This window comes from Etheostoma spectabile, chromosome 24 (assembly GCF_008692095.1).
Source record: "Etheostoma spectabile isolate EspeVRDwgs_2016 chromosome 24, UIUC_Espe_1.0, whole genome shotgun sequence".
Lineage (NCBI taxonomy): Eukaryota > Metazoa > Chordata > Actinopteri > Perciformes > Percidae > Etheostoma > Etheostoma spectabile.
In genome coordinates, this window is record NC_045756.1 from 7,254,581 (window position 1) to 7,270,867 (window position 16,287).

General features: G+C 41.1%; 1 protein-coding gene across 1 annotated transcript; it reads left to right on the top strand.

Moving 5' to 3' along the window:
• Positions 1–9,578: 9,578 nt before the first annotated feature.
• Positions 9,579–16,281, top strand: LOC116674049 (growth/differentiation factor 8). Its single transcript, XM_032506570.1, has 4 exons — positions 9,579–9,840; positions 11,145–11,335; positions 13,878–14,248; positions 15,093–16,281. The coding sequence occupies exons 1-4, from the start codon at positions 9,704–9,706 to the stop codon at positions 15,471–15,473; spliced, it is 1,080 nt and encodes a 359-aa protein (XP_032362461.1). The 5' UTR covers positions 9,579–9,703; the 3' UTR covers positions 15,474–16,281.
• The last annotated feature ends 6 nt before the right edge of the window (positions 16,282–16,287 follow it).

Consider the following 16,287-nt stretch of genomic DNA (forward strand, 5'->3'; position numbering starts at 1 on the left):
AAACACAGTGTAGCCTACAACTTTGTAAATAAAAAGTGGAGTGACTAGTTGGCTAAGTCGATATTTTTACATCCTTACACGTTCAGTTGGTCCGAATATGGTCTGTTGGGCTTTTTATGGACGTAGCTCCACCTGTTCATCCTGGTTATCTACACCTGGCTGGACGTAGCTCCACCTGTTCATCCTGGTTATTTACACCTGGCTGGACGTAGCTCCACCTGTTCATCCTGGTTATCTACATCTGGCTGGACGTAGCTCCACCTGTTCATCCTGGCTATCTCCACCTGGCTGGACATAGCTCCACCTGTTCATCCTGGCTATTGCCACCTGGCTGGACATAGCTCCACCTGTTCACCCTGGCTATCTCCACCTGGCTTGACATAGCCTCACCTGTTCGTCCTGGCTCGGCAAACGTGCAACCGATTAAGCCGCGATGAGCAGGTCACACTAAGTCAAGCTGCCCTTTTTCACTTATCCTGGATATCTTCATTCTCCTTTCGTGCAACAGGCCCCTGGTCCAATGTGGTCTCCACGCAGATATGGCAAAAGTACTCACTTCCCGTACTCAAGCAGAAGTACAGATACTTGTGTTAAAAAATACTGTGGTAAAAGTAGAACTACTGATTTAACTTCTTTACTCAAGTAAAAGTATCAAAGTACAGGCTTGGAAATGTACTTAATGTTTAAAAGTAAAGGTAGCCTTGGGAATGACGAAGCTACTTGGACCAGACAGATGTTACTAGAGACACGCTGAGAAACTACAGTGGACATGGAATAAAGGTTCTTTATATGTCATTGGCTACATTTTAAATGGCTGTCTGCCAATAGGCCTAAAACATACAGCTCATTTATTGTGACAGAGACTGGGACTCCAGGTTAATAAGATTCTGACCGAGTAGCAAGATATGAATTCAAGTGTGATTTTGTGAGAAGTCTGCGTATATTCCCATCCAATTAGATTCAATTTGGTATTGATGACGCAAAAATAATAACTAACTCCAGTGAATTTATTTGAAACTTAGTGAGGACTAGATTAGGACTGGATTTAAAGCGGATTCTGGTTTCCAACTTGGCCCCAGGTGTGACAACTTCTCCCTTTTGATGCTTTATAAAGGCTACCATACACAATGCATGCTGTAGGAATAATATATGCTAATAAATGATAACAATAAACCCACTAATAATTACATTATCTTAATGAGCCATTATATAGAATCAACAGCCAGGTGTAACCTAGGTAACAGGTGAAGAACACAATCAACAAAATTACGAGGTGACTTTTGCCAGAACTACAGACCAATACAACAACAGGCTTAAATGAACCGACAACATAAGTTATATGACTTACAGTTCTCAACGACGCACACAATCTCAGCTGATTATCCTCCGGACAGCTAGTCTCTTTTTCTTTTTTTATTTCACTTTCTCTTTCTTCTCCGTGTGACATGCACACAATCACACCTGTTAAGACGACCTTTGGTACAAAACTAAAGTAACGAGCCATTTTTGTAAAATGTAAAGAGTAGAAAGTACCCAAATTCGTGTTAAAATGTAAGGCGTAAATGTAAAAACTCGCCAAAAATAGAAATGAAAGTAAAGTAAAAATATCTGAAAAATCTACTTTAGTACTTCCCATCTCTGTCTACATGTAAAAAAACAACACATAAAATCTCCCTTTGTTGCATTTTCCCAAATGACACGAAGCTTTCACAAATCTGAAATTGTGTTTTTAGGAATCTTTAGCCTCTCTGGGACAATTTAGTCCAGATTTGACAGTAGATATGACCGAAAATACAGAAAAGCATAGGTCCACTTGAATGAAAACGACATAAAAGCTAGCGTTCTTGTCACTGCTTCATTTGCTGTTAAAGGTCATTTATGATCATCAGATGGAATATTAAACTATGAGTTACAAATAGTTACTTGAAGTACAGTACTTTTAGACTCCTGTATACTCATGTAAATCTATACATTTGGATTTCAGCTAAATCATCTCTCGACCTCCAAAGCAAGCCAAAGCATTTATAGATAGGACAGAGGGGGGGGTTAGGGGGTAGGTTTGATGTCAGCCTGACCCTGACGACCTCTTTCTGCCTCTTCCAGTGCATGCTGGGACGGCAATGCAGCTGTTCGTGACAGGGCGTCGTCATCTGTCGCCTCACAAAACGCCGCTGTTCCTGCCATACACGTCATGGAAGTACGTAGTTCTGTAGGGCGGCTGTGGCTCAGTGGTCAATCGGAAGGTTGGTGGTTTGATCCCTGGCCCTGCAGTCCCATGTCAAAGTGGCTTTGGTCAAGACACTGAACCCTGAAGGCCACAGTGTATGGTGAATGGTTCCTGTACTATGTTAAAGAGCTTTGAGTAGTCAGTAAGACTAGAAAAGCAGTATCTTTATTAAGTTTCCAAAGGGCACATACAGTATAAAAGAAGACAGCCATTAAGTAAATAATAAAGCCCTCCTTTTACCCCACCCACAACTTCTTAAAAAAAAAGAACGCTAGACAACAGAAAAGAAATTAAAAATGAAAGGTTTGCACAATTGAGGCAACGCAGTCAGTCAAAATGAGTGACTGTAGCCATTGCGTGTCATCTGGAAATATACTTCGAGATCTCAGACCATGCTAAATCATAGAGGCCCCTCCGAAGGGCCCATGCACCCTCCTCCCCGATGTAGTCCAAGAAGCAGTCCCAGATTTCGAGTCCATTGTGAAATCGTGGGAACAGAGTCTGAGATCCACAGGAGAAGGATAAGACCCATTGCTTTAGGATTTAACCCTAGAATACAGCCAACAGGAGTTTATATATATGTATTTAAATTCTTTATTAGGAATAACTCCTTGAGGTCTAGCATCTTGTTTTTGAGGGGGTCCTGAAAGGCAAGAAAATACATTCACAATTAGTTAGGGGACCTAAATAAAATTAAAAAACATCAAAAACAAAAAAATACACCATCACAAACATACACACATACTGATTAAAAAGCTCTCCATTACACCAAAACCACCCATAATCCTCCCCATTCCATCCATTACATATTAGACAATAAACAGTTAAGGTCATTGTTATAGACAGTTGATAAAAGAATACAAGATAAATAAATAAATAAATGCAAATAATTAAGAAGAGACATCTTAAGCTGGTGAAAAGAGGAGATCTAAAAGACCATAAACCATTCCAAATCATTTAAATGCAGGTTTTGCATTGGGAATGAGGCATTTATCTAAAATATTTTGAGTAAGTATTTTGCAGAACTTGAGAGCTTATTAGTGAAAAGAGGTTTAAGTCGCATGTTTGTTGTTGATATAGTGACAAATCTGGAATATTGCCCACTTCATTTTAGCTTAGAAGAAAGAAAATGCAAATTCCTGTCAAAAGTCTGGATCTGGAACCAAGTTTTTTTTAATTTTAGAATGAACTCAGGCTAAGAAGCAAACCAATGTTGCATTAAAAAAAAAACTGAACTGTCAAAGTTCTCAAAGCCACGCTCAAAGTTGTCACCTGACTGAACCTGTTTTTCTCAACGTCATTCGCCGCGCCTGTAAATTAACTCGATGACATTCGCCGCGCCTGTAATTTTCCAGTCAAACTGGTTTACCTTAAACCTTAAACAGACACCTCCCTGTCTTCTTTTATTTAGTCCTGTGTCTTCAGGAAGTTGTCTCGCACAAAGACGAACACCGTTGACAGAAAATGTTCGGCGGAAATCAAGGTAAGATCTCTTCATTTGTTCATCCTTTAAAGCATGGGTCTTCAACGTTTTCCAGGCCAAGGACACCCAAACTGATGGCGAGATGGAGCGGGGACCCCCTAATTATATATATTGTATAAAATTGTGTTATATCAAACTGGTCCTATAGTGCCATGTGTAAATGTACCTTGTTATTGTGCATTCAATACTAAGATACTCAAATAATACACAGTTAATTCATGTTAATGTGTATTTAAAGACATTTCAATTAGTGGAAAAAATTGCAGGGGGGGGAATATAAAAAAAAGTCTAATTAACCAAAACTTTCGCGACCCCCATGCAGTACCTCCGCGGACCCCCTAGGGGTCGCGGACCCCCTGTTGAAGACCCCTGCTTTAAAGACTCAAGCTAAAGTTCCTGTTTTAGTCTTATCATATTTGATAGAAATTCTAGCTTTTATTGAAACAAATGACTCTATTTGGTTCTGATCAGACCAGCATCCCTCGGAGGCCTACGGCCTGAAGCCCAACACAGGGGACAAGGACCGTGGTGTCTCGGGCCCTGTGTCTGGTGGGGATGGTCAACAAAAAGACAAAAAGGCTCACGATAAAGACGCTCCACAGGGGGGAGACCGCCGAGGAGGGGACCGGGATAAAGACGCTCCTCAGGGGGGAGACCGCCGAGGAGGGGACCGGGATAAAGACGCTCCTCGGGGGGGAGACCGCCGAGGAGGGGACCGGGATAAAGACGCTCCTCAGGGGGGAGACCGCCGAGATCGCAAAGAAGGCCGGGAGCATAGCCCTCGTCGTCGTGGAAGCGGTGGTCGTCACAGCGACGACAGCGACAGTGACAGTGAACATCCCAAACACGGTCATGGACACGGACGCGGACGTGGACGTGGACACGGACGAGGAGGACATAATTAGAGAGGTGAATACAGGTGAGATGCAAAGTTAATAAAAACTCGCAGCACTGTAAAATCAAACCCTATTGGACATGTTATAATTGATATTTTATTTTTATTTTATTTATTTCAATTTATTTTATTTGTTGGTTTTTTTTCGGGGGGGGGTAGATTAAATGATTCTAGTTAGTCTGTCCACCAGAAGACATTCTACAACGTCCCCGCTGTTTTTAGTAATGTGTTTTTGATCAGTTTCATATCTCAAGTTTGTGTTTTTACACATTTTATTTTTCCAAACTTTAATATATTTTGATGTTCTGTTGTGACAATAAAACAAATCATTAACATATTATTTTAGTGAGAACGCATGAATAACTACAAATAACTAATACCAGGCAGATCTGCTTATGTTTTGTAACGCGTTTCGGTACAATATTTCGGAATATGGGATTTTTAAATAACCAAATATTTTTATCGTTCGGGCTCTACTTTGAACAGCTTTTTCCATGTCTTGTAAAATTGTCTGGTTTTGTCTTTCAGGAAATAGACCCCACCGACCCCCACACGTCCTGTGAGACTCTACCTGCCATTGTGCAATGAAAATATCGAATGCTATATTTCTGCATTCACATGAATTAAAACATTTTGAAGACAAACTGAAAATAGTCTGTGTGTATTTTTAAGCAGGATTGCGGAGGTTTGAAGCGTGACAGACAATAACCAACTTTTTTTTTTAACCAAAATGCAACTGGCTGCAAGTTTGTGCTCCAGATGGCATTTTTAACGCATAATAATGGAGAATGAAGGGCACTTAAAATAATGTTATTAGTTCTAGTATAGCAGTGTTCTTCCTAGGTTTGTGGACGCAAATGTGACGTTTTTCAATCAAATAAATATGCAATTTCAGATCATTTTGGATAAATGACGCTCTAAAAGTTTCAGTCTGTGTTGTTTCTAGTTGTCCCTTTGGACAAAGTGTGCCACAAAGACAGGAAATCATTCCTTCACAATAAAAGAATACGATACCTATTGATTGTTGAATTTCAAGTGTTGCATACAGTAACCTAACCTGCTTTGGATGTATCATGAGCTCTCCTTGGTGTTAGAGTTCTTTGTATCAACCAATGTCATAATTTAAATAATTTCTTAAATTTCTATAGCACCTTTCATGAAAACCCAAGGACGCTTGACACAAGTACAGGGGGGTGAAAAGAAAATGGTAGGCTTATACAAACAGACTGAAAAGAAATAAAAACCGGCCGCTAAATGGAACGGGAACGTAATTCCATCTAGGCTAAAAAAAAAAAGGACGCGTGCAAAGGTATTAATAATTGATAAAATGTCTCATTTGCTATTAGAGGTCATTCATGATCATCAGATGGACAATTTTACAGTGTTGGAAACATTGCAAAGTTCCTCATAGTTACTTCAAAGAAAGACCCTGCTAAAGAAGTCCAATGGGAACCAACCATTAGATCTAAGAAAAATGATTTAGAATTAAAAAATAAGTCGGGGATTCATTATGCTTATTACAATGTTACTTAACAATGAGTCAATTCATCTTTGCAGCTCTAGAAAATCAATGCACGCATCAAAAATAGGTTTCAAATGTGAATATGTTCTAGTTTCTTTACTCCTCTGTGACAGTAAAGTGAATATCTTTGAGTTGGGGACAAAATGAGACGTTTGAGGACGTCATCTTGGCTTTTGGGTGCAGCAATGCGGTTTTTCACCATTTTCGGACATTTTCTAGACCAGGGGTTCCCAAAACTTTCAGCCCACGACCCCCAAAGTAACGGTGCAATTGACTCGCGACCCCCCCCCACTGTAAACGTATATAAACATTGCGCGCAACCGTGCATGCACTATAGGCGTATTCCAAACACGAGCACAAAATAACACAACAGTTTTATCTTGTGTTGTGTTATCATGGCTAATCGTTTTTAAATTTTCATTTTATTTCTGGAAATCAACTTGTGACCCCCCCCCCCCACTGGCTCGCGACCCCCTTGTGGGTCCCGACCCCCACTTTGGGAATCACTGTTCTAGACAATGGATGTTTTTGTCACTTTTTCAATGTTTTGTCGACTTTTTCCGGGCCTTTTGACCTTTTTAGGTTTTTTCCCCCAAATTTTTGTCACTTTGTCTTTTTTTTGTGTCACTTTTTTGACATTTTCGTCACTTTGTTCGGCATTTGTTTCACATTAACCCTTGAGTTGTCTTCCTTCTGACCTGCAAATTTTTGTTTTCGGAGTCAAAATTTCAAATGAAAAACCTTTAAGCAAGATTTTGGTCGTCTTTGTCGGCACTTTTGTGTCTTTCCCCCGATGTTTTTGTCACTTTTTCAATGTTTTGTTGACTTTTTCGGAGCCTTTTGACATTTTTATTTCCCCCCCCCCCAAATTTTTGTCACTTTGTTGTTTTTTTTGTCACTTTTTTTGACAACATCTTGTGTTGTGTTATCATGGCTAACATACGCTATTTCTAATCGTTTTTAAATTTTTATTTTATTTCTGGAAATCCACTTGCGACCCCCCCCTCTCTGGCTCCCGAGCCCCTCGTGGGTCCCGACCCCCACTTTGGGAATCACTGTTCTAGACAATGGAAGGGAAATTCCTGCTGAGTGACTAAAGCGCCTGTGGGCTTTTCCTTTCAGATCCCATTTGGTGATAATGATCGCGTGCAGACTGGAGACGCAGCCAACGCCTCGGGGTGGAACGCCGCTGTCAGTTAACCCTCGTGGTGTCTTCCCTCCGACCTGCACATTTTTGTTTTCTGAGTCCAAATTTCAAATGAAAAACCTTTTAGCAACGTTTTGGTCGTCTTTGTCGACACTTTTGTGTCTTTCCCCTGAAGTTTTTGTCACTTTTTCAATGTTTTGTCGACTTTTTCGGAGCCTTCTGACATTTTTTAGTTTTTTTTCCCCAAATTTTTGTCACTTTGTCTTTTTTTTTGTCACTTTTTTGACATTTTTGTCACTTTGTTCGGCATTTATTTCACATTAACCCTTGAGTTGTCTTCCTTCCGACCTGCAAATTTTTGTTTTCTGAGTCAAAATTTCAAATGAAAAAATCTAGATTTTGATTTTTACAATGTTTTATCGACTTTTTCTGAGCCTTTTGAAATTTTTGAGGGGTTTTTCCCAGCTTCTTAAAGTTTTTTTTTTTTTTTTTTTACATTTTTCACTTTTTTTACATTTTTGTCACTTTGTTGGGCATTTATTTCCCATTTTTTAAGTTTTTTGTATTTTATTTTTGACATTTGTTCACATTTTAGTCACTTTTATTGACATTTGTCTTTTTTTTACATTTTTTTTTTTACATTTGTCACACAGGTTCTTTTATCAATTATTTCTTTCTCCAAATACTATAAAATATACAAAAAAACACCCAAATTCAATGAAAGTAGTGAACGGATTATTTATTTAACTTGTGAGAAACTTGTAGGGAACCGTCAACGTTACTTTTTTGGACAATTTTTTTGAAAGAAACCCAAATTTGTGATATAGAAACGTTTTGGAAAGGGGTCAAATTCGACCCGAAGACACCCGGAGGGTTAAGGTGACAGGTGTGACAGGTGTAGCCCAGCCAATAGGGTGGATTGAAGTAAGCGAGTGAGTCACCTGAATCCTGTTCTACAAATCCAGATCAACATGGTAAACGTTCACGGTCGCCGGTTAAAACCATTTAAACATATCGACCAACCCGGTCCCGGACCCTCCTGAGCTCACCCTGCTGGTGGACTACTTGCTGTGTAATGCAAAAAAAGTGGAAAGACGACCCAAAACAGCTTTTTTTTTTATTCTGTGTCTGTTGACTTTGAATGAAGTGTAGTTTACAATATACAGTTTATAAAAGAGACTTCAGATACAGTATTAGGGGACCACTAAGGTCTATATAAGAGAACGTCAGATACAGTATTAGGGACCACTAAGGTCTATATAAAAGACTTCAGATACAGTATTAGGGGACCACTAAGGTCTATTAAAAGAGACTCAGATACAGTATTAGGGACCACTAAGGTCTATATAAAAGAGACTTCAGATACAGTTTAGGGCCCACTAAGGTCTATAAAGAGACTTCAGATACAGTATTAGGACCACTAAGGTCTATATAAAAGAGCCTTCAGATACAGTATTAGGGACCACTAAGGTCTTATAAAAGAGACTTCAGATACAGCATTATGGGACCACTAAGGTCTATATAAAGAGACTTCAGATACAGCATTATGGGACCACTAAGGTCTATATAAAGAGACTTCAGATACATTTAGGACCACTAGGTCTATATAAAAGACTTCAGATACAGTATTGGACCACTAAGGTCTATATAAAAGAGACTTCAGATACAGTATTAGGACCACTAAGGTTCATAAAAGAGACCAGATACAGTATTAGGGACCACTAAGGTCTATATAAGAGACTTCAGATCAGTTATGGACCACTAGGTCTATATAAAAGAGACTTCAGATCCAGTATTAGGGACCACTAAGGTCTATATAAAAGAGACTTCAGATACATTATTAGGGACCACTAAGGTCTATATAAAGAGACTTCAGATACGCATTAGGACCACTGGTCTATATAAAAGAGACTTCAATACATTATTAGGGGACCACTAAGGTCTATATAAAAGAGACTTCAGATACAGTATTAGGACCACTAAGGTCTATATAAAAGAGACTTCAGTACAGTATTAGGACCACTAAGGTCTATATAAAGAGACTTCAGATACAGTATTAGGGACCACTAAGGTCTATATAAAAGAGACTTCAGATACAGTATTAGGGACCACTAAGGTCTATAACAGTATTAGGGACCACTAAGGTCTATAATAAAAGCATCCAAAGAGCACCATGTCATGGGACCTTTAAAGTATTAAAAGTAAAAGTACTCAATGCAGAAAAATCCTTATATTTTTGAAAAGATGCACCAAAAAAACAATTACATGTTTAATTTTGACCTGGAAGGACAACAAGTTCACGCTCAACGGGGAAGACAATGCAAGGGTTAAAAAGAAGATCCTCCTATCAGCCAATCATAAAGCCATGAGGCCGGAGGACAGTGTCACATCGGACAGCGGCGCTGCACTGGCCTCTTCTTCTCTCCAGGATGCTCCTCTTCCTCGGCCTGGCTGTCCTCTTCTCCGCGGGCGTCTCCACGGAGACGAACCAGACCTCCAGGCTGCTGGCCGAGAGCGGAGATCAGTGCATGGCCTGCGACTTCCGGGAGCACAGCAAGCAGATGAGGCTTGTAGAAGACATTTACCTTTTTTTAAAATCTCATTTCATCCTAATATCCTCTTTCCTGTTCACGGATTAAGTTTTTTGGATCAACACACTTTTTGTGTCTCCTGTGTTAATTAATCTGTCTTTTGTAGGCTTGGTATGGCTTAGTGTTACAACAAAGCATTTTACTTTGGTCACTGTGAGTGAGACCTTTTCCAATAATTTGAGCAGATATTGGCTTCATGGAAATCTTGTTTTTGTTTTAGTTTTTTTTTCTTTTTGAATGTGTTCTCAGCTTTTGTTATTCTGTTGCTTCTTGTAACGCTGGCCAGAAACCCCATTGTGGTCAGAGAGAATCGTACAGCTTCTAGTTCTCTCCTGTCTCCACTGCACAGTGAATAACTCTAACCCTAAAGCTTGATTTCTACTTCTGCGTAAAATCCACGCCATTTCTACACAAGCAGGCACGTGAAGACACAAACCGACGCCAGACCCTAGCCGGACCCACACGGCGGACGCTATGCTGTAGCCTTTGAAAAATGTAACTACATGTTGCGGCGACGTACGCCCTTCGACCGTTGATACGTACGTAGGTGCATGGAGACACAACCCTATGCCGGACCCTACGCCAGACCCTAGACTGGACCCTATGCCAGACCCTATGCCGGACCATATGCCGGACCCTACGGCGTAACCTTTGAAAAATGTTACTACGTGTCGTGGCAACGTACACCCTTAGGCCATTGCTACATACATAGGTACATGGAGACACAACCCTACGTCGGACCCTACTTTGTAGCCTTTGAAAAATGTAACTACATGTCGCGGCTAAGTACGCCCTTTGGCCGTGTCTTGGTAGCGTTGCATTTCCCCCGATTCATTTCCTGGTTCTCTTACATGACCCTATGCCGGACCCTATGTTGGACCCTACGCCGGACCCTACATCATAGCCTTCGACAAATTTAAACACATGTCGTGGTGACGTACGCCTGTTGGCTGTTGCTACGTACCTAGTTACATGGAGACACAACCATACGCTGGACCCTATGCGGGATCCTAGGCCGGACCGTATGCCGAACCCTATACCAACCCTTATGTCGGACCCTATGTTGGACCCTATACCGTAGCCTTCGAAAAATGTAACTACATTTTGCGGCGTTGTATGCTCTTCGGCCATTGTAACCCAAACCTAACCCTTAACCCTAACCCTTAACCCTTAACCCTTAACCCTAACCCTAACCCTTAAACCTTAACCTTAACCCTTAATGCAAACCTTTAACCCTAACCCTTAACTCTAACCCTTAGCCTTGTCCCTTCTTCCACAGGCTCCACAGCATTAAGTCGCAGATCCTCAGCATCCTGCGGCTCCAACAGGCTCCCAACATCAGCCGGGACATGATCCGCCAGCTGCTCCCCAAAGCGCCTCCTTTGACGCAGCTCCTGGACCAGTACGACCCGCGGGTGGAGGACGAGGACCACATCATGACAGAGACCATCATCACCATGGCCACCAAGCGTAACTAAAATCTAACCCCAAAAAAACTGTTTTGCAGTTCCTTTCTCACTATAGCCATGTTTCCCGCCACACTTTTGTATGCAAATTAAGTAATATTGAGTAAAAAAATGCCTCATGGAAACAGTAAAACACGATTGAATTTGTATGTTTGATCGCATCGAATTTTCTCTTAATCGATAAGCGGCTTGTGCAATAAACGCTGATGGAAACGTTATTTTCTGAATACAGCAGGTGTAAACAAAGACAGATACTTTTTTAATTTAACGGCTGTTTTAGATAGCAAAAACCATTGTTGTCCAGCATTCATGTGCATCAGAATAATCACAGCGATGTTCTCATAGGGTCTTTGTTGTCTTTTAGTTTCATATGTCGCCATCAGCTGGCACATAAGCACTGTTACAACTTATATTAATCATTTGTAGGTAGATGGTGCGGTTTGCTTGAATGTTGTGCGCTTTAGTGCAACAATATATGGAAACACCTTAGTCTTAAATCATTTTGAATTCAGAATTCTGACTTTAAAATCCAGTGGAGGTTTGCCTTGATTGACAGGTCCCTCAGCCTATCACTTTCCTTTTGTGCTGGCCGTCAGCTCACTGTGTTTTTGTTATAATAAGACAGGGCGGCCGTCTCAGAGTAAGGACATTGCTGACTTTCTGTGACGCACTGGGGAACAAATCACAGCGAGGAGTTTGCAAACAAGCTTTGGGACGGGGCGGCTTGTCACCTCGGAGGCATTAGGGTTCATGTTTTTCAAAATAAAGGAACACATGGAAGACGCCCTGCAGGGTTTGCTCTGGTCAAGGCTCAAATCAGGACACGTTTTCATAAGACAGTTTGACAGCAGGAGTTAGTTGATCTTGCAGAAAAAAAACATCTCTTCATCAGAATCAGAATCAGAATCAGAAATACTTTATTGATCCCCGAAGGGAAACTCTGTGTTGTAGTTGCACAATATTATAAATAGAGTAGAAATACAAGAAATAAAGAAATATAAGGAATTGGATACGTACGGTATTTACATAAAGGAATGTTATTATACATTATTTACATAATTCACATAATTAAGGATTTAGAATGGTGAAAAGTTAAATAATAATAATAATAATAATAATTGTGGTATTTGAGATTGCACACATGTCAGGCCAGTGTTATTGCACAAAACAGATAATACAGATAATATTGTCCAGTTTCAACCTCTCTAAGTGTGTGTGTGTGTGTGTGTGTGTGTGTGTGTGTGTGTGTGTGTGTGTCAGACACTTAGAGGGAGGAGTTATAAAGTTTGATGGCCACAGGCAGGAATGACTTCCTGTGGCGCTCTGTAGTGCATTTTGGGAGAATGAGTCTGTCACTGAAAGTGCTCCTGTGATTGAGCAACAAGCCATGGAGTGGGTGCGAGACATTGTCCAAGATGGCATGTAGTTTGGACAGCATCCATGCAATTTCATTGCATAAAAGATTATTGACAGGATGTAGCTGGGTAGAATTTAAGATTAGTAACAAAATACAGAATCGTTTGCATCACTTTTGCTGAAAACAAAGCTCCATCGATCAAATCCTTTTTCCTGCAGACACCTGGGTTTCCTCAGTGGTCCACCAAAAAACGAATTTGGTATTTTATAAAATCTGTGAGTTTTTATTTTGCACCAACCTCAGGATAAAAAATTGCAACTTTGCCCACAATATAACTGGGTTTTGTGGTTGGTGCAAAATCAAAAAGTAACAGATCAAAAAAAGTATAAAAAAGTATCAAATTATCCGTCAATCTGCACATTATTTCAATCATTTTAATTATCAATTTCGTACTTGCATACACAGTGCAATTAATAAAAATAGAAAAAAACACTTACAAGTTGATAATGATCATATCTGCAATAGAACTAGAAAACAAATGTTTAGACAGAACTAGAACCATAACATAGGACAGTCCCTCCAGAAAAGCGTGATTATGCAATCACATAATTCCACGCATAATCAGCCTAAGTCTGCATTGGCCACATTTCTTCAAATACGCCGCACTTTTGCCGCATAAATTGCCAATTTCCTCGCAAAATAATGCGGGACTTGCATGATTTCATAGTCCATGCGTTTTCGTTGCGACAAAGTCACAAATATCTTAGCAGAAAGATGAAAAATGTTGTATTTAAGTCACACGAGAGCAGCCATTTTCCCCTGTTGCCATGGGTACGTTATGAAGTGACGTAATTTTCGTAATAATTGACGTAAAAGTCTCTTTTTCACCAAACTGCAGTTTTTGCAAGTTCCCGCAATTTCATTGCATAAATATCCCGCATGTTCCATCGCATTTTTTTAATAAAACGTGCACCATAACCAAGGATTTTTTGTCCCTGACAATCACAAAAACACTCTGGAATGACTGATTCAACAATTTCGATTTAGTTTTGTGGCCCGATGGGCGTGCTAGAGTAAAGAAAGGTCAAATTTGATGGAATCAGTTCGGTAGTTTCATCTTAGCGGTGGACAAACCTCAGTCTCAGTCTGTTTGTATTAAATAATTTTACATTTTGATGATTTCTTCCAGTTGATCCGACCGCCCAGGAAGAGTCGTCCTCCTGTTGTGTTTTCAGCCTCAGTCCGAAGATCCAACCCAAAAACATCCTGCGCGCCCAGCTATGGGTGCACCTGCGTCCGGCCGACGTGGTCACCACCGTCTTCCTGCAGATCTCTCGCCTCAAACCCAGGAGGGAGGGAAACAGCACCCGAGTCAGAGTCCGCTCCCTGAAGATCGACACCGACACCGGCGCCGGGTCCTGGCAGAGTGTTGACATCAAGTCTCTGCTGCAGGCTTGGTTGCGCCAACCGGAGGCCAACTACGGGATCGAGATCAACGCCTACGACGCCAATGGAGAAGACCTGGCGGTCACCTCGGCAGAGCCTGGAGAGGAAGGACTGGTGAGTCCACAAACCACAACGCAGTCTCATCTGCAGGTCCGTATGATAGCGTATGAAAATGGATGCACACCAAAACTAGGGATGCACCCAACCCAGATTGTTGGGGTTCTTCCGAATACCGAACCCACTGGGTAAGGTCCTTAACCCCGAACCAAATCCTACCCCCACCCTCAGTCCATTAACACAGAAAACACATTGATATAGAATAGAAAACCTTTATTGTCATTATACACAAGTGGAGTACCTGTGTATATCAAAACCTTTACAGTGTCAACACAAAATATAAAAATATGAAATGTAAGCAGTGCAGGAAAAAAGAGAGGTGGGAATGTGGTGCACAGTCTTGAGAGCACATATATACAATAGTAGACAAATAAAGGGTTTTTATAAACATTATGCAGAAATATAGTTTGGTCAAAGGTCCTGGGTATTAAATGTTGCACAGCAATGAGATTAAATGGTTAAGTATTAATAATAAATTAATAATTTTACCCCGTACCAACTGCCCGGGCAACCCTTTGCTAAGCTAGATGTTAACATCCCTGTAGTTGTACAGAGACTTACCATAAAATAAGCTAAAGAGCAATTCATGTTCTTTTAATTTGCACGGAATCTTAAATAGCTAATTTTACTGTATTGTGTCAACAGTTAACTTCATTTAATATTGTATGTGGCGTTGTCTTTTGCGAGGTGTACAAGTTCAGGATTGTGATTGGTTTAAAGAAATGCAAACAACCCAGAGCTTTCAAACCCAAGCTGGAGCTATAAGTATCATCGTAAAAAACAGGTTGTTCGTGTGCGGTTTGTCTTTTGCATTGTGAGTACATTGTCGATTCCTTTCCAGCAACCGTTCATCGAAGTGAAGATCCTCGACACGCCCAAGAGATCCCGCCGCGACTCAGGCCTCAACTGCGACGAGGAGTCCGTGGAGACCCGCTGCTGCCGCTACCCGCTCACCGTCGACTTCGAGGAGTTCGGCTGGGACTGGATCATCGCACCCAAGCGCTACCGGGCCAACTACTGCTCGGGGGAGTGCGAGTACATGCACCTGCAGCAGTACCCGCATGCACACCTGGTGAACAAGGCCAACCCGCGGGGCACAGCAGGGCCCTGCTGCACTCCTACCAAGATGTCGCCCATCAACATGCTCTACTTCAACCGCAAGGAGCAGATCATCTACGGCAAGATCCCGTCCATGGTGGTGGACAACTGTGGCTGCTCCTGAGGAAACCCAGGCGTCTGCCGACTTGATCATAGAAGCTTTGTTTTTAGCAAAAGTGATGCAAACCATTCTCTATTTTGTTCCAAATCAGGCCCAGCTGCATCTCGTCTATGAAAGAGATGCTAGGACAATTTGAGACCCAACGCTCTGAAACAAGAGATGTTTTTCCTGCAGGATCAACTAACTCCTGCTGTCATGCTGTCTTATGAAAACGTGGCCTGATTTGAGCCTTGACCAGAGCAAACCCTGCGGGGCGTCTTTTTGAAAAACACGAACCCTAATGCCTCCGAGCTGACAGGCCGCCCCGTCCCAAAGCTTGTTTGCAAACTCCTCGCTGTGATTTGTTCCCGAGAGCGCCACAGAAAGTCAGCAATGTCCTTACTCTGAGACGGCCGCCATGTCTTAATATAATAAAAACACAGTGAGTTGACGGCCAGCACAGAGGGAAAGTGATAGGCTGAGAGACCTGTCAATCAAACTAATGTTAATGGTACCCCTGTGAGTATAGAATGCCATTTTTTTCAATATGAAATAAATGCATATGCCACTAGGTTTTACTTTTATTTATTTCAGGCGACTTTCATTTGGATGTAGTTCATAGACATGTTAATTATTTATGTCTAGTATTCATTCCTTATTTTAATTTTCAAGAAAATGGCATTCCATATGTAAGGTTTTTAATCAGACGCATTTCAGTGTGTCATACCATAGGGGCCTAAAACACTTTTTTTCCTCAAACATTTTTTAACTTACAGTGTCTGCATAGTGTGGAAAAGATACCAGAGGAAATGACAGCCCATTCATGTATCTCCCCCCC

Coding starts and splice junctions, on each gene's coding strand:
- LOC116674049 (XM_032506570.1), top strand. CDS start 9,704: ATGCTCCTCTTCCTCGGCCTGGCTGTCCTCTTCTCCGCGGGCGTCTCC. Junction 9,841..11,144: donor GAGCACAGCAAGCAGATGAG/GCTTGTAGAAGA, acceptor CTTCTTCCACAG/GCTCCACAGCATTAAGTCGC. Junction 14,249..15,092: donor AGCCTGGAGAGGAAGGACTG/GTGAGTCCACAA, acceptor ATTCCTTTCCAG/CAACCGTTCATCGAAGTGAA.